This window comes from Triticum urartu, chromosome 7A, assembly GCF_056163025.1.
Source record: "Triticum urartu cultivar PI428250 chromosome 7A, HENAU_Tu73, whole genome shotgun sequence".
NCBI classification, from domain to species: domain Eukaryota; kingdom Viridiplantae; phylum Streptophyta; class Magnoliopsida; order Poales; family Poaceae; genus Triticum; species Triticum urartu.
The window spans coordinates 82,705,014-82,731,936 of NC_141879.1; the positions used below are offsets into that span (position 1 = coordinate 82,705,014).

General features: G+C 45.3%; 3 protein-coding genes across 3 annotated transcripts in view; all 3 read right to left on the minus strand.

Moving 5' to 3' along the window:
- Window positions 1–5,412: 5,412 nt before the first annotated feature.
- Window positions 5,413–9,018, minus strand: LOC125528082 (putative apyrase 3). The gene is made up of 9 exons (XM_048692594.2): window positions 8,651–9,018; window positions 8,439–8,567; window positions 8,063–8,119; window positions 7,856–7,948; window positions 7,548–7,753; window positions 6,590–6,681; window positions 6,239–6,453; window positions 5,710–5,893; window positions 5,413–5,636 (listed from the first exon to the last, which is right to left on the minus strand). The coding sequence occupies exons 1-9, from the start codon at window positions 8,861–8,863 to the stop codon at window positions 5,515–5,517; spliced, it is 1,311 nt and encodes a 436-aa protein (XP_048548551.2). The 5' UTR covers window positions 8,864–9,018; the 3' UTR covers window positions 5,413–5,514.
- A 5,559-nt stretch (window positions 9,019–14,577) lies between these two features.
- The window catches only part of LOC147958029 (polyubiquitin-like), a 285,489-nt gene continuing 273,143 nt past the window's right edge, over window positions 14,578–26,923 (minus strand). The window contains exon 2 of the mRNA XM_087536635.1: window positions 14,578–15,042. Coding sequence (XP_087392761.1) covers window positions 14,578–15,042 — 465 coding nt within the window. The remainder of the gene's footprint in view (window positions 15,043–26,923) is intronic.
- Window positions 20,018–20,569, minus strand: LOC147958030 (uncharacterized). Its single transcript, XM_087531926.1, has one exon. It carries the CDS (start codon window positions 20,567–20,569, stop codon window positions 20,018–20,020), a length of 552 nt encoding a protein of 183 aa, XP_087388052.1.

The window sequence follows — 26,923 nt, forward strand, 5'->3', positions numbered from 1 at the left end:
ATTGCCTTCAGGACCCATGGAGGAGTATCAAGTGAGAGGAGATGAAAAATGACAATGGAGGTGAGTACTGGCCGAATAAGCACAAAACGACCACTCTGAGTTAGCATAGCAACCCTCCAAGATGCCAGACTCTCCCTTAGCACGTCAAGAAGCCTATGAAAATCCTCATTTCTTGCCTTCTGACAATTTAATGGCAGGCCAAGATAGGTTATTGACATATGGACGAGCTTGCAGCCAACAAGATTGCAGCAAATAGTTGCAAAGAAATCATCACAATTGATTGGAGATATGGAGCTCTTGATAAGATTGCGGCTCAGCCCTGAGGCACCTCTAAACACCTTCAACAAAGTGAAGACCACCTGAACATCGGCCGGTAAAGCACGAAGGAAAACAATAACAACATAGGCATAAATCGAAAGCCTTTGAGACACCGTGTCAGGAGGGAAAGCAGGTAAGAGATTCATGCTGTCATCTTTGGCCATCAATAAATTGACAACATGAGTAGCTAGAATTGTTGACAGCATAAACAGGACGACCTTGCAAAAAAAACTTTGGCCATCAATAAATTGACAACATCCATAGCTAGAATGAAAAGCATAGGAGAAAGAGCATCTCCCTGCCTAAGACCACGACCATGCCAAATCTGGGTACCCGGAGCTCCATTAAGGAGAATTCTCGAGGAAGCCGAAGATAAAATAATGGCGATCCAGGCCCTCCACCTCGGCCCAAATCCTTTGGCTCTCAAAATATCCATGAGGTAAGGCCAGTCCACTAAGTCAAATGCTCTAGCCATGTCCAATTTTAGCATGAAGCTGTTGCACCCTTTTGACTTCAGTAATTTGGCAGTTCCACTCACAAGCTGAAAATTATCATGAATGGATCGGTTTTGAAGGAAAGCACCCTAGTTGTTGCTCACCAATTTGACCTTCTCAGGCGCGAGGTGCCTCGCAAGAACTTTTGAGAAGATCTTAGCGAAGCTGTGAACTAGACTTATGGGTCGATAATCCGTGGTCTCCGAGGCACCTTGCCGTTGGGCAGTAAAACAAGAAAAGAATTGTTTAGCTCTGCAAAAGCTTGACCATCAAGTTGAAACAGATTATTGAAAGCGGCTACCTTATCTTGCTTAAGGAGCGACCAACACTTAACATAGAAACCCATTGTGAATCCATCAGGCCCAGGAGCCTTTTCTTTCGGCATGTCCTTAATGGCCTCAAATATTTCTTGTTCCGTGAAGGCCTTCTCAAACTGATTTGGATCAAAACTTTTCATCCCAAGGAAATCCCAATTGAGATCATGAGCTCTCTTAGCAGGACGACCTATTCTTTTTAAAATGTTCAAAGAGAATTGCTTCTATATCATCATGTGGTGTATATATTCATCCCTTCCTTTATATTTGCAATATTTTTTTCTTCTTTTATGGATGGCATGCAAGTGAAAAAAGGATGTGTTTGCGTCCTAGGCTTCAATATAGTTAATCCTAGACCGTTGTCGAGCCATGGTCCTCTCCACCGAACATAGCCTAAGATTTTTCTTCAACTCTCTACGAAGCCATGTCTCCTCCAAATTAAGACAACGAGAATCCCGAGCTTGGTCCAGGAATCCAATTATTGTTTTGGCCCAAACAATCTGGTCCTTAATGTTCCCATAAGATTTGGCGCTCCAACTTTGAAGAGCTTTTGCTGTATTTTTGAGCTTCTGGCTGAACCTCATCAAAGGGTTAACAATATTGCACAAGGTAGGATCTGGCCAAGCAGAAGCGACCACCTGCAAAAAACCATCCCGAGAGAGCCAACAAGATTCGAAACGAAACCTATGGTGTCTCACAGCATTGTGGATAGTGGCCAGAAGAAGCGGATAATGGTCTGAAACAGTCGAAGAAATGCCTTGCAAAAAGCAATCCGGAAAAAGATCATGCCATTCAACGGAGCTTAACATACAGTCAATCTTGCTTAGTACCATGTTCTCCTGATCATTTGTCCGTGTGTAAGCATGACCATTTAGTGCAATGTCATGTAGCATAAGGTCATTAACGACTTTTCTGAGTTTACCAATCATCCGGTGATTCAGATTGCGATTGTCAAGCTACTGTCATTCTCAAGCTACTCTTCGACTGGAGCCGTGTGAACTCCGGGCATAGGATCTGGCCACTATGGACGAGCTCGTGGCCGGCATGAACCCTACTATGGCGCCGAGGGTCTGTATGGCGCGATTTAAAATCTTCATATTTTTCTTTGCGTCGAAGATGTGTGACAGACTTGTCATATTTTTCTGGCAACTCTTGAAGCAAGTGTTTTCCGTTGAATGTTGTTTTCAAGACATTGTTCATCCCTTCACTCCTCTGGGTTGATATCATGTCGGCACTAAATGAATCTCGCTTATATGCGGTTACCACTTCACATGAAATTTGACATGTTGTTAATTCAAGAATTATCCTGGAGGCTATCTTTAACCACATGCCATCTTGATTCAAAATGTGCAAACTGACCATTCTTCATATACACACTCCTTGAGTTCCGAAAGAAATTCCGGTTGCTTGGCGGTAACATGACTTAGATGTTTAATAAAATTTTGGTATAGATGCCATAAACAAATGCGATGGCTTGTGTTCGGAATACCTCTTCAATTGCATTGATACTCACAACATACTAATCAGTGAAAATTATTTTTGGATCATTAGCAGACATTGCTTGTAGGAAGGTGCCGAAAAGCCACACAAACGACTCGGTACTTTTGTCGAATATTATATAAGCACCAAAAACAATAGTCTACTTGCGATGGTTAACGCAGATCAGCGGAGTGAATGTAAGGAAAGTAGCAATCGTACATAAATACGTACGGCCGGGAATTTAGATGCCCTCCTCACGCCAACTAAATTTGCCACAAAAAGCGTTGATTTGCCATTCTTAAAAACCTGATGTTGGATTTTTTTAGCATTGCCAAATATAAAAGCATCATTAGTAGCTTATGAAAAAACCTCCACCAATAATGCAGGGGAAATTTTTTTTGGTCAAATCATATCGCGAGAGTAGTCACCTGTTGTAAGGTGGCGTGATGTAATAATGTTCAAACTCTTTCCCCCTTAATTAATAGATGCGGCAAATCTTTTGCCTATGTTATAAAAACTCTCCCAATTAAACTATCTTTAGTTTGACATGGACACTCCATCAAATCCCCAATAATCCCACCGGCAATAACCAACCTGACATACCGGACTCACTATCAATCTGACATATAGGGATGCATAATGTTGGTGGCACGGCATGGCGGGGGCGCGGTGGAGCGGCGCCACGATAGCAGTCTAACAGTGGCATGCTGATGTGGCTATATCAGGGAGGAGATTGGGAGAGAGCCAACTCCCCCTCCATATGGGAGGGATATGGACTATTTTATTGGTGATCACCAATAATTTATTGCGGAGTTGTTGGAGGTTCATTTTTGACCCAATCCCGCTCCCCCTCCCAATACCAAGAAAGTACTATGAAAAGTCGAGCTGTTGGAGACTCATATTCCTAAGAAATTTAGAGCACCATTCAGAAACACCCACCTAGGATTTATAGATAGGGATGATGTGGGACAATACATTGGACAATATATCCATGATCTTTTTGGCATCAATGAAACTTCACGCTCCTGCCGTAGACTAGCCAGCGCATAGTTGTGTCATCCGTGGCCTCCATGCCGGCAATTTCGCATTTACTGTCGGTGTCTCCCCGTATCCTGCGCATCATGCGGCAACACTTTTAGCATCTACCAAACCCTATATTGGCCCGCCTGTGGTTGGCACCACCGGATCGACTTGGCGGTTATCCTCATTCACTCATTGGTGTCGCCTCGCAGATGGCTTCCCCTACAAGTGTGCCCCCACCCCCTTGGCATCCCACCCTGCCCCGTGTCATGCTACCGCTCCCTCCATGCGGGCGAAGGGCTGCCTCGGGTTCCTCCTCCTCCAGTCACCGCTCGTTGTAGGAGCCTTAGAGGTATGCTACTCCCAGAGAGGAATGTGCGGAGGTGGCGCTTCTAGAACCCGTGATTGCTATTGTCCACGTGATGGTGCAATGCACATCTAGACAATATCATGATAATCTGTATTGCCTTTGTTGACTATTTTTCTGCCTTCATCGCGTATTTTCAGTACTCTGCGTACAAGGTCTTTCATGTAGTGTAAAAAAATCACCCAATTGACCTCACGAGCCCATTTTTTTCTGCGAGGGAACTTTCTAGATCCATCACAGATTTAAGCCAGTCTTTGACTGTTTCAAGTCACCAGAAATCCATCGTCGATTAACAACTTTCTTGAAGTGTTATATGTTAAGCTTTGTGCACCAGCCAATGCAACCAAAAATCTAAACTAATGGAAAGGGCTAGGCAATCTACAGATACATTTCAACGCCCCCTTTCATGTCTGACACGGGAAGTCAACACGTGAATAGACTCGGAGGTATGGCTTAAGAGACCTATACGTGGACACAAAGGGGGGCAACAACAATTTTTAGATAAATTGCGAAAATCAGGGCTTGAACTCAAGACCTTAGCTCTGATACCATGTTATAAACTCCATGCATTAGCCAACCCAATCAAAAGTCCAAACTGATGGAAAAGACTAGGCAATGCACATATACTCTTCAACATCATGTTAGTCATATCTTACGCAGGGTCCATATCTCAGCCAGAGGCATGTGAATGGTTCAGGTATGCACCGACTCTTTTCAAATGATAGTTCACACTATCCACGGCAAGTACTTCTGCCCTCCTTGTCACACGCATTCCTGTATTGTACCAGAGCATTGGTAATCAAAGTTTCGCGCTTCATATATTTAGGAGCGAGTCAGCAATCTTCGACTAAGGACCGGGTCTCTTATTAGCTTTTATTATCAAACCCATTATTATAATTTAGAAAGGATAGTCAATCTAGGGAGTAATACAATAGCAACACATGCAAATTGTGGCAATGCACACCTCCTACGGGAAGCTTATGGTTATGTGATTTGATGCATAGGTCAGTGACTATCCTACAATAATTGTAAGGGTGGGAGCGTATGCCTTAAGTTGGTCACTTTGGCTATGTAGAAATGATATGATTTTAACGACAAAAATGCTTCTCCTCTGCATGTTATTTTCCAGTGTACGAAACTGCTTCGTATGTGGTCTATGCTACAACGAGTGGAGTACCAACTACTGTTCAAGGTGAGGTGTACCCCGATTGGAGTAGGTGGCTATGGAGAGTTTTTCCCAACATGGGTGGCAGCACAACCTTCGCATACATCGACCATCACCTTCGACATAGGCATAGTGTCGGTCTATAGGACTCTATTGTTGCCGATTTGTCAGCTTTGTTTTATTTCTTATTGACAGACACTGAGGTTTGGCTGTGTGCATACTAGTTATACAGAGGCCGATTGTTACTCATAATGCTTTGTATCCGCTTGATGCTATATTTTGAGATAATAAAAGTTCCCTTTATCGAAAAGAGCAATAATTGTAAGCGAAGCCAAGCGTATCATGGGACATCTATTGTCAAGTCCCCTTTTTGGGTGCCACGGCCTCAATAGCTTCTCCGAGAGGCCATGCCGCTTCAATGAAGTACTCCCCATGCTTCACCTTCTCCACGAGTGTAATATTCTTGGTGGGTTCCAAACCTGTAAATAAATCTTTACACACATTTTCTTCTAATACACGCATGTTTGTAGGCAGTAGTGGAGAGAAACTCACCAAACCCATCGATGAGCAAGGAGTATTGATAGACGAGGTCCATGCAAATGTAGGGTATGTCGCGGACCTTGGGGTACTTAGCCTTCACTTCTTTCAAGCTCATTCTACATATCTTCTGGGCAACGGCTCTGAAAGCCATTGGGGTGGACGTCCCGCTTGGTGCATCACTGTCGATGAGGCCAACCTGTCCAGGACCAATGGAGATCAACATAGACAAGTTCAAATAATCCAGCTGGAGTACATATATGATATATCAAATTAATTTTTCCTAGCTAGCTAATTTAAGGGTGTTCAAGTAACTGAACCCTACATTATTCCAAATAAATTGAATTCTAGTTTTGTCCTAAGTCAACTTATTTAAATTTGAGCGAGTTTATACAAATGTATGCAACTATCTACGACAACGAATATATAGTATGAAAATGTATTCTCTGATAATTCATAATTCTAACGAAACCAAGTGCCAATATATTTATCTATAGACTTAAGAAAAAGCAACATTTCAATTAATTTAGAATGGAGGGAGTACCTGCGAGGCCATGTAGTAGAAGCTAGATGCGACATAGAGGTTGGCCTGACCGGGGCCGCCCCCGCCGTTCCACACGCCGTCGAAGGTGCACTTCTTGGCTTGGCAAGGAGCATCAAGTTTGAGTGCCTTCATTACATCACCTCTGCACTTCCCGTATTGTGCACCTCCCGTTGACGCGGTAGCATTGTACTCCTCACCGTTGTAGGTGTATTTGCCTTGGAGAACGAATGAAAAGAGAAATAATATAGTACATCAATCAGTTCTGGGGTTGCTGGTTATCTTACATATATTGATGAATAGTAAGGCTACTTATACTGATCTATGACTCTCGATCATATGCAGGCCACTTACCACTGAAGCCACGAAGCATGCAGTAGCTAAATGGTCCTTCCTTAGCCTTGAAGATCTCTACGCGAGAAGCTAAGGCGCCGTAGCGTAAGTAGCTACAAGCACAGAAAAAAAGCCTCCCCTGATCATTTTATAATTGATATACAATACAAAGTTAATCATATGGCTTTAGAAATCAAAAAGCAAAATGTCTCTCATGAAATGATTAGATGCCTTGTATTACTTTATCTTTCTTTTCACATACCTAACTCTTGTGCATGTCCTTCGCTTTTGCTTTTAGATAAAGAAAACAAAATAAAATGCAGTGGCGCTTTGTCCTACTGGAAAAGGCCCCAAACAAGTTTGTTACAAAGTTCATTCACCACGACAAAGGTTTCAGTTGGGATGTACACCAACATCCCTTTTATTTTGTTTTGTTAAAGTACATGGCTAATATTGAGTAGTTTTCTGGTAAGATACACTTTCAATAATTAACCACAAAAGTAAGCCAGCACATGCAGGGTCTTGCCATATTGAACCAGTGGCAAAGCTAGTAGCGAATCACGTGTAGGGCTGAGCTAGATTTAACGACAGATTCTCCAAATTTTCAGTACTTTCTAGAAAGAAACTACAAGGGATCTTGTACTAGGCCTAGGGCAATAGCCCTAGTAGCCACAGGCTTGTCTCCCTCACTGTATTGAACACTTGGTGATACCTTGGGAGAATGTTTTGCAATATATTAAAAAAACTGAAAATACAAAATGATTCGTTGTGTTTAATTATTATTGTATAGTTGTAAATATTTAATAAATATAAAATAACATAATAAATGAAAATTATCGTGCATGTTTGCATGTTGAGGTGTCACTTTTCTATGCATGGTTACATGTTGAGATGGCATGGTTGCATGTTGAGAGAAATATATTAGTGAAAACTAGCCATATAAACTAAAGCACATTCATGCATGAGAGGGTCTTCAAACCTGTGAACATAAACGTTGTAATCTCTTCCCTTGAGATACTCTTTTGTAACATAAGGATCCTTGCCGTGAGGCACTCCTGGAGCGGCAACAGCGGTGGCCGGAGAAATGGCATATGCCATTTGCACGGACCCACCTCCAAGATCAATCACACCTACCGTTTTCGAGTAGTCCCCACCCAAGTTATCCAGCAGGTAATTCAGAGCAACCTACAAGCACCTCATGCCATGCAAAAGGAGGTTAAAACAATAAAAATGTTGGTGTTTGTATTTGATTAGAATTCATGTGGTCGTCGGTGGTGTGAATTGTACCCATAGGTAGGATCCTTCCTGAGATCCCTCGAGAACATTGATCCACTTGGGATTGTACTGAAACTTGGTGTTAGTGTGGACAGCGCCCCTGACCTGCGTGTATCAATTCAAGAATCAATATCCAACAGATGGCTACTAGTATAAATTCATGTGTCATATAGTTACATGCATCAGATAAATAAATCACACGATCATGAAATTAATTACCGCGTCAAGTATCTGCTTTGCTTGCTTATCTCCGATGAGCCTGAGTCCGGCCGTCGCCTGCACATTTTAATTGAAGACCTGAGCGATATATCTTGACGTCGGTGGTTAATTAGTTACCAGAGTATATATGGCCACTTTTTTTTTACTGGAGCATGGCAACTTTTGACGTAAGGTAGGGATGGACTTTATGTTCATGGCAAATTGTTTTGCGGAAGTAGCTATAGCTTCGATAGACATAGAAACAGTTATTTTTCAATCGACAAAGGTAATAATATGAGCAAGATCGACCTGCTCGTCATGAACATGTCGATAATAAATTCTGAATATTCACCAGCTACCTTAGAAAATAGCAAAACCATTACTATATTGTGCATACCCCGAGTTTAACAGGAGTCGTTTTCATAAGCCTCTGAGGCACGACGCTGTTGGCCTTTTGAAGCAGTGGTAATATGGACTCGGTAGCCTCCTTGGGCCGTCCAGAGTATGAATTCAGACCAGGATTCACCTGCAACAGAAAGAAAAAGAGTAGAAGCATCACGGATGGGTTCATCTTTTGATGGAGTACTACCACGGATGCATGGAGCGTACCTTGGCGAAGACCTCGATGTCGTCGCCGATCCTGACGAGATCCATCCGCTTGTCAAACCGGAAGACGTGCATACGGGTCCCCGTGCTGCCGGCGTCCAAGATCACGGCGTACTTCCCCACCGGCGGCACCGCTGCCGCGCGCGCCTGGGCTATGTCAGCTGACGAGGCGAGGAGGAGGAGGAGAAGCGCCATCATGCCCACCAGGTGAGCCATTGTTAACTAACTGCCGGATGCCGAGCGAGTGCTCGAGTCGAGACGAGTCCACATGGGACGGTAGGTTCTATATAGAGTATGAGATGGGTTGGGACTAGCAACTCGCAGCCCTTAAGTAAGTGGATTAACCGAGCATCCTCATACTTTTATGCCATATGGCAACGGCTCATCCTCACGCGGAACTATTTATTTTGCCATATGTCAACGGCTCCTAGCTCATTCCTTGTCGTGGGTATGGAAAATGAGGAAATCCTGATGCCCAATAGTATATAGAACTATCCTGATATATGCAAGCAGTAACATAACTCGTGCGAAAAAAATATATCGTCTCCAAATTTTATCCAACTACCCCATGATGGATGTAAAATAGTGAGGAAGTTAGGCATCTCTAGCAGATCTCCCAAAAACTCCTTTATAATAGATCTGTTGCTTTTCACAACAAAAAAAAACATCTCCCAAAAGGTACTTTTGAAGAGAATAGTTTTGGTTTGGTGAACTAAGACCCAGCTAGCAGATCCCCAAGCTATAGCGTCCGGTTTCAAAGCAGTATATGTTACAACATTTTCGAAATCTTCTCAAATTTTTACCACCACCTCAAGGTGTCATATGAGTGCAGCATGCCAAGTTTCATTATTTTCATTCTTTGTTTGCATTTTTTGGAATTAAAAAAAATCAACTCCATGTTCGGGGTTGTGTCTTGGCACTCTCATGTCCGAAATCTCTTTCCTTTTCTTTGATAATGTCTAAAAATGGACTGAAGAACACAAACATAATGTTTGAACACAATTTTGCAAACTTTTTCAGGAACTTGTTTAAATTTGTATTATATTCCCTAAATGCCTATATGCATTTAATAATTTACATATAGCAAACGGACTCCAAAGGAAGCCAAAATTTGACATAGAACATGCAATGATTATCTTGAGTGCAGAAAAAAATTGAGGCCAACGGGCAGGGGCGGACCCACGTTCATGGGAGTGGGGGCCTAGGACCCCACTCAAAATATGAAACTTCAGTGATATTTCTTTGAAATTTCAGAAATTTTTGCCAAAAACTATGTGAATTTGTACAAAGTATGCCCCCACTCCCATAGTTTGCCCCCACTTAGAATAGTTTCTGGGTCCGCCCCTGCCAACGGGTGAAGATTAGTCTTGAAAATCCAAATGCACATATGTATTTTATTATTGTTTTAGTTGTTTGCCCGGTGTGTTATACAAAAACAGTCGACAAAGACATGTTTCCCGACTCTCTTATGAAAGTTTCTGTTTGCCAAGTAGCTTTCTTTTATACCGAATTTTTTTGGCCTGCTTTATATATAAAGCACCAACCAAATTAAAACCAGTGACACAACACACCACACACACCCACGGCAAGATACAAAGATGCTAAGAAGCAGCCACCATGCCAGATACATCTCTAAGTAAACAACGAATATGCACTAAGCCTCACTATGAAGTCGAAGGAGCTCTCAACTGGGAACCAGACACCAAGAAGTGAAACTGGACGTCGTCGATCCATAAGCCCCAAGGCTTCACCTTCATGAAGGATACAACACCTGAGTGCCGCCACCACCTAATCCAAGGGATCAAGATTTTCATCCGAAGCACCTCGAAGACACGAAGTAAACAAGACTTCAAGTAGATGACGACGTTCACAGACACTGCCTCCGACGGCTGACCATGCCAGGCAGGATTTTGAATCTAGTAAGTACACCCTACCTTTGATCAGGTTGCGCGCCAGCCCCGGGGACAAATGTCGCACCATAGCCACAGATCGTCAAGCACCAGCTGCCACGCCAGCCCCATGGCCATGGAAACTAGCCCGCACCTGATGTGGGCTCAACCCACGAGCACCATGCCTCGCACCACCAAGGACACCACCATAGAGTCCAGATGTCCAAGAGACCAACCATGATTTCAGGCCAAGCCGCCATGACCAAGCACGCCGCTCCGCCGCCATGACCAAGCACGCCCACCGATCAGCCCACACAACCAGATTTTCCACGAAGCCCGCCGCCTCCTCCCATCACCACGCCGCCAAGGCGCCGTCGGCGGCCTGATCGACCGCGCCGCCGCGACGACGGCTCAGATCGGGGAGGAGGGCCCCTGCGCCCCGGGATCCAGACAGAACATCGCCGCTGCCACCGGCCATGTTCCGCCGCCGCCGACCGGCCAAGCCGCCGGCCACTGCGACCTCCGCTGCCATGACCAAGCACGCCACCGATCAGCCGACACCGCCAGATTTTCCACGAAGCCCACCGCTACGCCGCCTCCTCCCATCACCAGCCGCCAAGACACCGTCGGCGGCCAGGTCGGCCGCACCGCCGTGACGACGGCTCAGATCGGGGAGGAGGGCCCCTGCGCCCCGGGTAACCTGCCTCACCCAAAGGAACGCGAGTGGGAAGGGGGCCTCCGCCGCCGCCGTCAGCCGCCCTGGGCTTTGCCCGGCGACCTCCTCCAACGGCGGCGGAGGGGAGGGGAGGGAGGGGTTGGGAGCCCGGCGGCGGTGGGGGTAGGTTCCGCCCGAGCCGCCCTAGCGGGGGGCTACACGGGGGAGGGAGGGGATGGGAGTGAAGTGCATCCTAGGTCCTCCAACTATTTCACAGGCTTTATGTAGGTCCTTAAACTATGAAATCGTCATCCAGAACCCTACAGTGTAATATGTGTGTCATCCAGTTCCTCGAACTACTTCAGAGGTGCCACATAGGTCCTTGAATTACTTCGAAGATGTTACATATGTACACACTTGTTGCTCTTCGGAAGACCTTCGAGACCTGTATTACAATTTCCATAGTTCAAAGACTTACGTGACACAACTAAGATAGTTCGAGCACCAAGGATGCAGTTAACTCTTCGGTTTCATTTCGCTGGTGCCATGCATGTCCACCGGAGCAGCAAGAGAATTTTTGCGCGTGTGTCCTCGTCCCAGGATGCCAGAAGTCAGTCCTCCACGAAAAGCGTCTTCCGGCCGAATATTAATTCAATGAATTCCACATTTCGTTTCCAAGTGTCCGGGATTTTGTGCATAAAGTGAGCTTGCGTTCCTCCGTTGCATTCCCATACAAGCTACAAGTAGCGTCGTGTTCAAGAGTGCGTTTTCGTAGGAATAGAACAAATAGCCGCTCTTCACTCCATGGCACCTGATACGATGTCAAAAGCAGTGGGGACACCGAAAATTTCCACCATGCAATGATGGTCCATGCACCGCACGTAACACGTTCATGCATGAATTCATGATATTTGAGGCAGCATCTTATACCCAAAAGCAGATTGAGGAAGACAGAATAAAGGCTGTGCCAGACATTAGCAGATACCCTATACCAAAACTTTCAAAAGCACTTCCTTTTTTTCTTTTTCTTTTTTACATAAATCACTATTCCACAGCTGCGGATAAAACTTACTTCCCTAAAGTATACATTTGGTTCACGCAATTCATCGAACGCCTCCACCGGCGAGGAAAGCCATGTCGGAGAAACTACACGCGACAGACGTTGCACCAAACACCATGACTTGTGTTGTGCTATGCCTGCGGCATGCGAGCAACCTGCATTGTAACTAAATAAAACAGGAACCTGCATTGGCAAATTAATGCCGCTGACCGTGTTTTCCATTAGATGGTTTGCTCTGGTAAGTAACTGCTAGCGCCACTGGCGATCCATCATGGCAAGGCATGTACGTCCTGGAGCGCGACCGGCAATGGAACCGCCAGGGGCTGACGCCCGTGCGTTGGCGTGGTGGAGGTTCTTCCACTTAGAGAAGCGGCAGAAGCTTGTGGATGCCGCTGACTCCTCTATTTTCGACGTGGTGTACGCGTTCCACATAATCGACCCCAGGACACAATGCCATCGCTTCCGAGGGACCATGACCAAGAAGGCTTGGCGTCCAGGGACGTCGAACTTGACTTTCTGCTCATACGGAACGACATCAAGTACACCTCCTGTTCTGCATCGTGTAGACCATCCACAACGCCATGGTGGCTACGGGGCATGGTCCCATGTGACTGGACACTAGCTGGGGTCCACCATCTCGATCAACGGCAGGAAGATCATGGCCTGGGCAGGCGTTTCCCTCACTACATTCCTCTTCAACGTGCCACTCTTGTCGGCGCCAGTGGAGAGGATTCCCCAGAAGAAGGTGGAGCATGCCATCCACATCGCCAAGTGCTTCATCACATCCAGTCGCATTGTCTGACGGAGGATGACAACGGAGGACGTGTGGGAGCAGACGAGGTCGCAAAATCCGTCGCCGCTGGTGAGGGCTTCCGGAGGTGGCGGCCGATGGCGGTGGCATGGTTGAGTGCGAGTTGGGCGGCTGCTTATTTTTAGTCCAGACTCCTGTGGATGGACTAGATTAGAGAGAGAAAGAGAGAGAAGAGGGGGAGGGTGCAAGTTTTGGGAGTCAAAAACTCAAAATGAGATATATCTTTTGGGGGGTTTAGGGGGTCTGCTAGTTGGCTCTTTTTTGCACCAAATATCACTGGTACTTCTCAAATTCGAGTTCTAGAGATGTCCTAAACAAAGGCTGCCACTATAGAGAACCCTCCCCCTGTTTTAATTCTTGTTAGCGGCCAGGTCAAATTAATAGCATCGAAGCCAATCCTCGTCTGAAGGAATATATAGGTCAAATGTCCAAACAAAAAACGGTCACGATGTTCTACTTGTCAGGGACCATAAATATTGGTTAAAGTCCTAGATTGAGCCGAATGACTGGTGGTAAACTAAATAGTTAGGGAAAATCTCTCTATGAACATCTATACGATTGAAAATAGCACTGCTCCAAATAGCAATGATGCCCCTAGATGAAAGGAATCTGAATAAATTAATAAAAAAGAATCAACAGTTCTTAATGGAAGGAGGATTCTTGCTTGTAGGAGGCAAATAACAGCATATCGGCTAACATCAATAGCATTATGACAGAAATAATAATTATCGTCAAAATTTAAACCTTGTGAATCCAAACACAAAATATTACATTACATGTCTTAAGAGAAATCATCGGCAAGTTACTAGCAATAAAATAACCCATAAGCAAGATACAAGTAATAAAATAGTGAAATTCTGCAAAGTAGCATCTTCCTATAGATTAATTAGCCAGCGTCTTCAACCTCACTTTTGGTAGCGCCAGTTGATGAGGGAAAGCATCTCTTCTTTCGCCTTGGATTTCTGGATTCTGCTTTCAGATTGAAGGTTCACCTTAAAGCCATCATACTTGTTGGATCTTGAGCTCCTCCTCAAGTTAGCAACCTCAATAGGAGTTGTAATCTTGCTTTTAGGGTGCTTCACCTCAGGAGAAACATTAGTGATAACATCGGAGCCTGCATTGGAATCCTGATCTTGACCTGGCTCACTTTCGTGGGGCTGCTAGAAGATGCCATAGAACATTAGTCCTTTTACGTGTGCTTGTAGTTGCAAATGTGTAATGCCCTAGGATTTGTATTGGGTCACTTATTTTGGGACGGAGGGAGTACTAGCTAAAACAACGATATGTGAGCATGTGACAGCATATATAATTGGTCTCCAGATGCATATATAACACACGAAGCTACCAAAGTAGAACTAGTAGCAGTAGCAGAGAAGGAAAACAAAACATATATAGTGCTTATGTACTCTTGTGCTTTGTAATCACCATCGTGCACCAGAGGACTAAACTTTCTCAAAGGGTACAAAATTTGATAGATGTCATATGGAACAAAATAGGTTATCACTCTTGGAGTAGCTAGGTACTCACCCTTGGGCACTGACCGCTGCATGATCGGAGACGGAGCAAGAGGTGCAATGTGGCGCAGTCGTGGATGGCATAGTCCGCCAGGGTGCGACCATCTTCCAGCTGTTTCCCGGCATGGATGAGCCTCTGTTCGTCGGCGGGAATGCCGTCGCTCTCCTGGATCATGGCCTTGACGCAATCGACGGTGTCCAGCTCCTCAAAATAATGGGTAGTGGTCTTTCCAGCCAACCCTTTGACAAAGATTTCGATCTTCCTTCTTGGGCGCAGACCGAGGCGGAGAGTGGATCCATCATGGATGCGGTAGTAGGCCACGCTGCGTGTGTCGTCTAGGTCCTCGTCGTCAAAAGTAAGGCGCTGCTGCTCATGAATCTTGGCCTTGACGACGTTGATGGTGTCCGACGGGTCGACCTTCACGGCGATCTTCTTGCCGGCGAGGGTCTCCACAAAGAGCTTCATCTGTTGAATGAAATTAACACCAAGCATCAGCCATTGGGAGGGTTATATATCCAAGTACAGATCCTACAATGAACATAATAACAAAACCTAATTAAACCATGCATTGACGGATGGTGATCAACAAGCAACCTACTGGAGTAGGTACGTTCTAGTATGATACAGATGAGATCAGCAGCCATCTCGCGTACCTTTCAACGTGAACACGATGTCGAAGGAGAGGCGGAAGGAACCGATCGATCGATGGTATGGTTTGTTTGCTCGAAAGCGATAGATCGATAGATGGATGGAGACGTGAAGATAGGGATTGATGTGTGTGTATATATCACCAACGGCCCACATTCCACGGGTATGATTCAATCTGCTGGTTCCTTCCTAGGGAAGCCGCGTGATTTGCCTTCGGAATCGGCCGTTTCCATTTACTGAGACTACTGTGACTCGTCATGGGGCCTGGGGTCTAGGGCCTGGCTTTTGTTTAACCTGGACGGAATCGCCAGACGAACAATCACAGTGTACATTACTAGTAGAGGTCGATCAAACTAGCAGATTTTTTTTTCTTTTGAGGGATCAAACTAGCAGAACATATCAGTTCAAAGTGAACGTGCTTTGGGGCCTGAAACTTCCACACCGGAAAATGCGCATACTCATATTCGTGGCATGAGTGATCAGTTTCTACACCACCAGCATTAACAGCCTTCTTCGGCCAATTGAACTGGTGAGATTGTCAACTTAGAGCATCTTCAACGGCCGCACAAAAATTCCGCGCCTAATAAACGTTATAGCGCGCCACTGTAGCACTTTTAATGCACCGGTACCAACTTTGTTTTGGCAGGCGCCCAAAAAGCAGACAGTGCAAATTGTGAAGCGCGCGCAATCCGGCGCCCAAAATATGCTGCGTGCGATAGCGTTTTTCAGCGCGCGCCCAAAAACTTTTAGCGCTACAGCTTCTGCTGGAGCTGCCCGGCGCCCCAAAAAATAAACTTTTAGTGCGCGGAGCTCTTTTTGGGCGCATGTTGGAGATGCTCTTAGGTTTCTACTGATCGGACCGCTAGTTCAACTGGTTCAATAGCGACCAAAAACAGAAATATTTAAATTATCTTTTCTAAAATTTGCTCTCTAATCAAATAAATACCCATAATATTGGTTGTAATCCATTATTAAATCACACATTGTAGCTTTTTCGAAAAGGAGAATGCATGGCCCCCGGCCTTTGTATCAGGGCGATGCATATAGCCATTTTATTAATTATTCACCGACACCTTACAAAGAAATACATCAATAAATCGGAAGGCACTTTCTTTGGCAACAGCAGTGGGCGCCGCCGCCGATATACCTTGTCTCCTTAGGGCCATGGAGGCGTGGTGGATATCAGCACTTGCCGGTGGGAGGGCTCCATTTTTAGATGTTTTTTTTAGTTTTGTTAAAGTCTGTGTCCTGCTTAAAGAGGCGAGGCGGCGGCTCTCTACAGCTTGAACTTTTTCTAAAACTTATTCAGTCCTTACATGTCCTAGTCTTTTCTTTTCTGCCAAAACAGCATATCGTTACTTAGTTCATGCTTTTGTTTGTGACAGCAAAGAACAAAAATAGAAGGCGGTCTGCGGTGGATTTTCTGCGATGACTGTATCATAGTTGCAAGTAGTAGTCTACTTATCCTTGATGTTCCATACACAGCACTGAAGGTTGCAAGTGTTGATTACTGGCTTTTTTCTGTCTATTGTAAAAACGGTTCATGTATAAATGTTGTATCTGTCAAGATTTCAACCACGCTATCCTTCGTTCAAGCTGTGCTATTGGCACGATGAATATTTGCATGAGACAGTCAGTCGGCCTCTGAAACCAGGCATTTCTTCATTTTTTCTTTAATATTTTTTAATTGTTTCTTTTGTCAAGTAGGCCTTTGGAACTTTTCTTTTAATTATAGTACTAAATTGTTTATCTTTGACAATGGAAAGACCTTTGGAAGACAAACAAACTGATTGCAAGAGCACAAAAAATGAATATCAGCTATGTTCCACTTTGTTTTACCACTCGATCACCCGGACCTGAACGCAATTTAATACGTACTCCCTCCGTAAAGAAATATAAGAGTGTTTAGATTACTAAAATAGTGATCTAAATGCTCTTATATTTGTTTACAGAGGAAATATAAGAGTGTTTAGATCACTAAAATAGTGATCTAAACGCTCTTATATTTGTTTACAGGGGGAGTACCATTCTCGCTCAATGCACTCAATGAACATAGTCGTTTGGTCAAAACCATAAAAACAAACCCATTAATAGAGGTACAAAAGAGTACACAAATAAAATGAGCACCCGAATGTACCGAGTAAAAAAATGCAAGGACTTGCATCAATATGCGAAGTAGATAAAAAGACTTTCACACCTTGCTCTCTTTCGAAACCACCATCTTCTATTTTTCTCATGAATAAAAGCAACAGAAGCACACACATGGGCTCCTCGACGCGCTGCGCCTTTGCCTGCTAGTATGTAATATGATAGCTTTTTTGCCGATAAAGGGCGATTTTATTATCTCAAATGTAGCATCAAGCGGATACAAAGCATTATGAGTAACACCCGATCTCTGCATAAATAGGACGCACACGGCCCAATATGAAGGTCTGACAAAAATTAATGAAAAAAAAACCGACAAATCGGCAACAGTAGAGCCCTATAGACAGAAACTATGGCTATGTCGATGGAGGTGGTGGATCGATCCGAAGGTTATGTTGCCATCTATGTTGGGAAAAAACCTCCATAGCCACCTGCTCCAATTGCATACAGACCACCTTGAACAGCGGTTCGTCCTTCGGTCGTTGTAACATAGACCACATACGTAGCAATTGCGTACACCGAAAAATAACCTGTAGAGGAGAAGCATTTCTTCCATTAAAAACGAAATCATTTGTACATAGCCAAAGCGACCAAATTAAGGCATACACTCCCATCCATATTAGCGTTTTGAACCTATTTGAAATACCGTCCAACCAATGACCAAAAATGTTGGCAACAATTGTGGGCGGATACAAATTTGACGCTATTTGAATGACTGACCACGTAGAATATGCAAACTTGCATTGAAAAAGGAGGTGTTTGATTGTCTCATCATGAGTACAAAAACAACACTTCTTACTCCAGTGCCAGGTGCGTCGTGCGAGATTGTCTTTGGTTAACACAACCCCCCTACGAAGATACCACATGAAAATTTTCACTTTTAGTGGAATCTTGGACTTCCAAATTTTCTTGTTATTACTCACTGGTACCTCAGAATGTGTGAGCGCACGATACATAGAGTCTACAATGAAACACCCTGATGTAGTAAGGTTTCAGCGAAACACATCCCGGCCTTGTGCAGGTTAATCGAATCCAGTCGAGATAAAATATTATGCCATGACACAAGTCGGGGGCCAATCAAATCCCGCCTGAATGGAATATTCGGCCGGAATGAACTGAGCACTTGTACAATAGTATTATTCTTATCGCGAACAATGTTGTATAAGCCTGGATATTGTTCTTAGAGACTGGCATTGCCTAGCCAGATGTCTTCCCAAAAACGAATCTCCGACCCATCCTTTATCGCGAAAGAGCCGAGGCGAAAGAGATGTTTCTTTGCCGCCATTAGGCCATCCCAAAAGTGCGAATCGCCAGGTTTCCAAAATGCCTAGGACACCGCCTCTTGACCTAGATACTTGTTGCGCAACATGGTTTGCCAAACACCATCCTCAGTAAGAAGTTTGAACAACCATTTACTGAGTAGGGCCTCATTTTTTTCCTGCAAGTCATGAATTCCGAGACCTCCTTGGTCTTTCGGCCTACAAACCACGCTCCATTTGGCCACCATGTATTTTTTTTCACCATCTCCTTGCCAAAAGAATCTGGATCTAAAATAATCCAGTCTTTTTAGGACCCTTTTTGGGAGTTGGAAGAAAGAAAGCATATAAAGAACCATATTTGTGAGGACAGAGTTAATCAAAACCAACCGTCCTCCAACTGAGAGTAGTTTGCCTTTCCAACTACTCAATCATTTCTCTAGACGCTCCTCTACATGCTTCCACTCCGCAATGGTGAGGCGTCGATAATGAATCGGTATTCCCAGATATTTAATCGGGAATTGGCTATGTGCGCAACCAAATAGGTCAGCATAATCGGCCGCCGCCTCAACGGCTTCTCCAAAGCAGAACAATTCACTTTAATGGAAGTTTATTTTGAGACCCGACATTTGCTCAAACGCTGAAAGCAAGTGTTTCAGGTTTCGAGCCTTGTCCATATCATGTTCCATAAAAAGAATTGTGTCATCGGCGTATTGTAAAATAGGTAAAATAGAGAGGCCACCATCCACAAGGTGTGGCACTACTCCTGCAATCTGGCCGTCCTGCTTGGCGCGCTCAATCAGAATCGCCAACATGTCAGCGACAATGTTAAATTACATTGGGGACATGGAGTCACCCTGTCGTAGTCCTTTTTTTCTCTGAAAGTAATGGCCTACATCATCATTGACTTTGATGGCCACACTACCTCCAGTTACAAAATTGTGGATCCACTGACGCCATTTATCGGAGAAACCTTTCATCCTTAGGTCCTATTGAAGGAAAGACCACTTGACCTTGTCATATGCCTTTTCAAAGTCAATTTTGAATATCATTCCACTCATGTTTTTTCGGTGCATCTCGTGGATGGTCTCATGCAGTATTACTACACCGTCTAGTATATTTCGTCCTTGCATAAAGGCCGTTTGAGATGGACGGACAACACGGTCAGCTATCACGTTTAACCTATTCGTAGCCACTTTGGTGAAAATCTTGAAGCTAACATTAAGGAGACATATGGGTCTGAACTGCTGAATCTGTTCAGCCTCCTTAATCTTCGACAACAAAACAGTCTCGCCAAAATTTATTCTGAATAGATCAAGTCGATTGGCATGAAGACAATTGAACAACTCCAAAAGGTTAGCCTTGATGATATCCCAGAAATTCTGATAGAATTATGCGGGGAAACCATCAGGGCCTGGAGCTTTGTTGTGTTCCATTTGGAACACCCCCGCTCTCACCTCCTCTTCTGAGAAAGGTGCTGTGAGGATATCATTCTCTTCTGCCATGACTTGTGGAATATCATCTGTTCGGGTCTCGTCAAGGGTGACATTTCCTTCATCCGACGCTCCGAACAGAGATTTGTAGTAGCTGGTGATATAGTTTTTGAGCTCCCGTTGACCTTCGTTCCGCCCCTCATCCTGTTGGAGACTATGAATACATTTCTTCCTATGTGGACCATTGGCGAGCAATTGGAAGTATCTTGTATTACTATCTCCCATTAGAATGAAGTTAGCTTTGGACCTCTGGTAGTATTTGATCTCCTCTTCTCGCAGAAGACGGGCAACCTTCTCATTAAATTGATTTTTCAATTCAATCTCATGTTGAGATAAGGTGCGGGTCTCTGCAATTTTGTCGAGGTCATCAATGATGGTGCAAAGGCACTGCTTTTCTTTTTTATATAACCCATTGATGTGTTTCGCCCATCCAGAGAGGTGTTGCCTCATGGCCCTTATTTTATAATTCCATCTCTGAATCGGTGTACGACCAATGGCTGGCCTCTCCCAAACTTTCTTGATTATTTCTACAAAACCTTCCCAGTGCAGCCATGCCAATTCAAATTTGAAAGGGTGGCAGGAAGAATGGCTCGTAGAATTAGAATCAAGAACGATTGGTGCATGATTCGATAATGCCTCGATTCTCTCTAGGGCTCGTACGGTTACCATAGGAAATTTTAGCTCCCATTTGGTATCCATGAGTACCCTATCAAGCTTCTCGTACGTTGGCACAGAACGGTTATTAGCCCAAGTGAACTGCCGCCCCGACATACAAGCCTCCCGAAGGTCCAAACTATCAATCGCAACATTGAATAGGAAGGGCCAGTGAGCGTCGAAGCGGTCATTATTTTTTTCTTCATGGTACCTAAGGATATTGAAATTGAAGGAAATATGCCCTAGAGGCAATAATAAAGTTGTTATTTATATTTCCTTATATCATGATAAATGTTTATTATTCATGCTAGAATTGTATTAACCGGAAACTTACACTAGTAGAAAACAGGGCTTTGGTCCTGGTCGGGTCAGCCCATTAGTCCCGGTTCAGTCCAGAACCGGGACCAATGGGGGCATTGGTCCCGGTTCGTGAGCCCAGGGGGCCGGCCGGGCCACGTGGGCCATTGGTCCCGGTTCATCTGGACCTTTTGGTCCTGGTTGGTGGGACGAACCGGGACCAATGGGCCTCGCTCCTGGCCCACCACCATTGGTCCCGGTTGGTGGCTGGAACCGGGACCAAAGGCTCCCCTTTAGTCCCGGTTCATGCCACCAACCGGGACCAATGAAGTGCCTATATATACCCTCCCGCGTAAGAGCAGAGCACACTGCTCTGTTTTTTTCTGGCCGAGGGGGAGAGGGCTTGGTGGTGCTCTAGCTCACCTCCTATGCACACAAGGTGTTCTATGGAATGCCCGAGCCACACTACTTAAGCTTTCTCCTCTCCAAGCTCGACCTCCAAGCTCCATTTTCCACAATATTTGTCTAGGTTTAGCGGTCCGTCACGCCCCGTCCCCGTCTTCACCGCTGTCGATCACCCGCGCCGAGCTCATCGCCGGCACCACCGTGGTGAGCCTCTTGTTCTTATCTTCTTTCTGAAAGGAAAAATATTCTTACTTGTATGTTTACATAGATACTTGTTCTTTTTTCTTACTTTTATTATTGCATCTTATATAGTGCGATGGTTTTGGTATCCGCCCCCGTCGGCCCTCGTCCTGTCTATGATTCGGATGTGGTATATATATTATCTTTATAACTATTGGTTCATTTATTGTTTATGAAAATTATGCCGACCAACGTGACATAGATTTTATTTATGTAGGATGTATGTGAATCAGAAATGCCAACCGACCTTATTGTCGAGAGGTTAAATTTAGTTGAAGAAGAAAACAATTTGTTGAAGGAAAAAATAAAAAAAATTGAGGAGGAGAAGATGATATTGGAGTTGCATGTTGCGGATGTCGTCGATGATCACAAGATCAAGATGGATGCAATGCGCTTGAAGATTAGAAAGATTTGAAAATATGCCATTCATACCGAGGCTTGGTATCATTATGCCGTTGGATCAATTGTTACCTTGGTTGCGATTATTATCGCATTTGTTTTCGCATTGAAATGTTTTACATAGTTTCAATGTATGGTTTAATTAATTAGATGCTCTGGAGAGCTATATGTTGTTAGAGGAGAACTATGTATGCACTTTGGTTTTAATGTTATGATGAACTTCTATTAATTTGGACATTTAATTATATATAATGCACGTAGATGAACCGACAATGGATGTATAGTGACAGACACACCTGCGAGTACATTAAGGGCGTGCATGAGTTTCTCGATGCGGCTGAGGCAAACAAGCAGAATGGTTTTATGTGTTGTCCATGCACTGAATGTGGGAATACAAGGTCTTACTCTAGCCGAAAAATCCTTCACTCCCACCTGCTTTACAAGGGTTTCATGCCACACTATAATGTTTGGACGAGGCACGGAGAAATAGGGGTTATGATGGAAGACGGTGAAGAAGAAGAGTACGATGAAAACTATGTGCCCCCTGAATACGGTGATGCTGCAACGAGGGGAGCTGGTGAAGATCAAGAGGAACCAGACGATGTGCCCAATGATGCTGCAACGGGTGAAGCTGCTGAAGATCAAGAGGAACCAGACGATGTGCCCGATGATGATGATCTCCGCCGGGTCATTGTCGATGCAAGGACGCAATGCGAAAGTCAATAGGAGAAGCTGAAGTTCGATCGCATGTTAGAGGATCACAAAAAAGGGTTGTACCCCAATTGCGAAGATGGCAACACAAAGCTCGGTACCGTACTGTAATTCCTGCAGTGGAAGGCAGAGAATGCTGTGGCTGACAAAGGATTTGAGAAGCTACTGAAAATATTGAAGAAGAAGCTTCCAAAGGATAACGAATTGACCGATAGTACATACGCAGCAAAGAAGGTCGTATGCCCTCTAGGATTGGAGGTGGAGAAGATACATGCATGCCCTAATGACTGCATCCTCTACCGCGGTGCATACAAGGATCTGAACGCATGCCCGGTATGCGGTGCATTGCGGTATAAGATCAGACGAGATGACCCTAGTGATGTTGATGGCGAGCCCCCCAGGAAGAGGGTTCCTGCGAAGGTGATGTGGTATGCTCCTATAATACCACGGTTGAAACGTCTGTTCAGAAACGAAGAGCATGCCAAGTTGATGTGATGGCACAGTGCGAACCGAAAGAAAGATGGGAAGTTGAGAGCACCCGCTGACGGGTCGCAGTGGAGAAAAATCGAGAGAAAGTACTGGGATGAGTTTGCAAAGGACCCAAGGAATGTATGGTTTGCTTTAAGCGCGGATGGCATTAATCCTTTTGGTGAGCAGAGCAGCAATCACAACACCTAGCCCGTGACTCTATGTATGTATAACCTTCCTCCTTGGATGTGCATGAAGCGGAAGTTCATTATGATGCCAGTTCTCATCCAAGGCCCTAAGCAACCCGGCAACGACATTGATGTGTACATAAGGCCATTAGTTGAAGAACTTTTACAGCTGTGGAATGGAAACGGTGTACGTACGTGGGATGAGCACAGACGGGAGGAATTTAACCTTAAGGCGTCGCTGTTCGTGACCATCAATGATTGGCCCGCTCTCAGTAACCTTTCAGGACAGACAAACAAAGGATACCACGCATGCACGCACTGTTTAGATGACACTGAAAGTATATACCTGGACAAATGCAGGAAGAATGTGTACCTGGGCCATCGTCGATTTCTTCCGACCAACCATCAATGTCGAAAGAAAGGCAATCATTTCAAAGGCGAGGCAGATCACCAGAAGAAGCCCGCCATGCGTACCGGTGATCACGTACTTGCTATGGTCAATGATTTACACGTAATCTTTGGAAAGGGTCCCGGTGGACTAGCTGTTTCGAATGACGCTGAGGGACACGCACCCATGTGGAAGAAGAAATCTATATTTTGGGACCTACCCTACTGGAAAGACCTAGAGGTCCGCTCTTCAATCGACGTGATGCACGTGATGAAGAACCTTTGCGTGAACCTGCTAGGCTTCTTGGGCGTGTATGGGAAGACAAAAGATACACCCGAGGCACGAGAGGACCTGCAACGTTTGCACGAAAAAGACGGCATGCCTCTGAAGCAGTATAAAGGTCCTGCCAGCTACGCTCTTACAAAACAAGAGAAATAAATCTTCTTTGAATGCCTGCTCAGTATGAAGGTCACGACTGGCTTCTCGTCGAATATAAAGGGAATAATAAATATGCCAGAGAAAAACTTTCAGAACCTAAAGTCTCATGACTGCCACGTGATTATGACGCAACTGCTTCCGGTTGCATTGAGGGGGCTTCTACCGGAAAACGTCCGATTAGCCATTGTGAAGCTATGTGCATTTCTCAATGCAATCTCTCAGAAGGTGATCGATCCAGAAATCATACCAAGGCTAAGGAGTGATGTGGCGCAATGTCTTGTCAGTTTCGAGCTGGTGTTCCCACCATCCTTCTTCAATATCATGACGCACGTCCTAGTTCATCTAGTCGACGAGATTGTCATCCTAGGGCCCGTATTTCTACACAATATGTTCCGCTTTGAGAGGTTCATGGGAGTCCTAAAGAAATATGTCCGTAATCGTGCTAGGCCAGAAGGAAGCATCTCCATGGGCCATCAAACAGAGGATGTTATCGGGTTTTGTGTTGACTTCATTCCTGGCCTTAAGAAGACAGGTCTCCCTAAATCGCGGTATGAGGGGAGACTGACTGGAAAAGGCACTCTTGGAAGAGACTCAATAATATGCAGGGACGGATATTCTTGGTCTTAAGCACACTACACAGTTTCTACAGAACTCTAGCTTGGTGACCCCGTATGTCGATGAACACAAGAACAGTCTGCGCTCCAAACACCCGGAGCAGTGCGACGACTAGATTACATGTGAACACATCAGGACTTTCAGCAGTTGGTTGGAGACACGTCTCAGAGGTGACAACACTGTTTGTGATGAGTTGTACTTGTTTTCCAGGGGACCATCTTTGACTGTATTGACTTACAATGTCACATCCTAGCTAGTCCAAGCATTAGAGTGTGCATCATGTTTACTTCTCATCAGAAAATTGAAATGGGGAAGGCAGAACCCCCAGCACCCCTTTTGAAATCAACTAGGGTTTACTAAAAAATATTTTCAATGAACCTGAAATGCCCTTCTAAAAAGTTCACCCTCTTTGTCTTAGGTTAGAACCTCTGGCAAAATTGGTGCACAATTTTGTAGGTCAACAGAAGGTCATTGAATTAAATCATAAGTATTTGAATTTGGGCATTTAAATGCTATAAAATAATCTAAATGCTCAATTAATTCTAGGAATAAATGTTTCCTGTTGGAAATAATCTAAACAGAGGCCACATTTGTTTTCAGGATTTTTGGAAATGTTTTAGTATTTTAAATAAAGCTAAACAGTTGCAGTTAATAGAAAACAGAAACTAAATCAAAAAAAAAGAGGAGAAAGAAGCCCACCTGGGCCTTACCTGGCTCGGCCCAGCCTACTGGCTCGGCCAGTCACCCCCTACCTCGCACCAGGAGGCAGGGGCGCGTGCTCACCGCGCGCCGGCCACGCGCCGGCCACCTCCTGCTTCTGCCGACGCCGGGAGACGCCCAGAGGACGCCACGCGACCCCCACGTCTCCCCCTCACCCTCTCGCACTCCCCCCTCGTCTCTCTCACTCTCCCCCGCGACGGCCGAGCACGTCCCTCGCCGCCGATCGCTGTAGTTGCCACTACAGCCACTCCCTCGCCCCTCCGACGAGCCCATTAGCTCCGCCACGACTCCCTCGTCCTCCCCACCGAGCCACGCTTCGCCGGAAGCCCTGCTTCGCCGCCTTCGCCCTTGTCTTCAACCTCGGGCACCCGAGCCATCTCCGGTTGATTTGCCGCCGCCAGGACCTCCCCGAGCTCGCTGACCCCCTCTCCAACTCCGCTGTGAGCTCCTCTTCCTTTCCCCCTAGCCCCCGTGCTCTTTTGGCCCATGTAGCCGCCGTTTCCACCGCACCCGAGAGCTCCTCGCCACCGGCCATGTCGCCGTCATGGCTACGGCCATGCAAACACGCGTCCGAGCGCCTCACCGTGCTCAGCGCAGCACCAAGAACCCGTAGCCACCACCAGTTCTTCCTCCCGTGCACCGTAGCCTCGAAACCGTCCTCACCCGACTCCTGCGACCACCAAGCTCGTCGCCGGCAATGTTTCCGGCCACCCCGAGCCCAACTACCACCACCAAACGCCGCGGCTCGTTCCCAGCTATCCGTAGATAGTCTCCGCCGTCGATTTGGTCGCCTGAGGGCGTTTTCCGAAGCCCTCCGCTGTCTCGGCCTCGCCGGCGACTCAACGCCGGCGGGATTAGCCCTGTTGACCGGCGGATTTGACCACTGACGTGGACTGGGTGGGCCCAGTTGACTCCCCTGAGTCAATGACAAGTGGGCCCCCCTCTTCTAATTATCCAGATTAGTTTCTAACTAAAAATTAGTTAGTTTAATTAGTATAGTCACTGACTAGTGGGCCCTGCCCAGTAATTAGGCTAACTAAACGTAGTTAGTGCACTGAGAGGCTGACAGCAGGGGCCCACCAGTCAGGTTTGACCTGGGCTGGCGCCTTTGACCTGCTGAGGTCAGCATGATGCAATGCTGACGCAGTAATGCATTTTCTGAATTTATTTTTATACAGGAAATTCCAGAAAATGTTTAAAACTTCTAAAAATCATAGAAATTCAACCGTAACTCCAAATGAATTAATTTATATATGAAAAATTATTAGAAAAATTCAATCT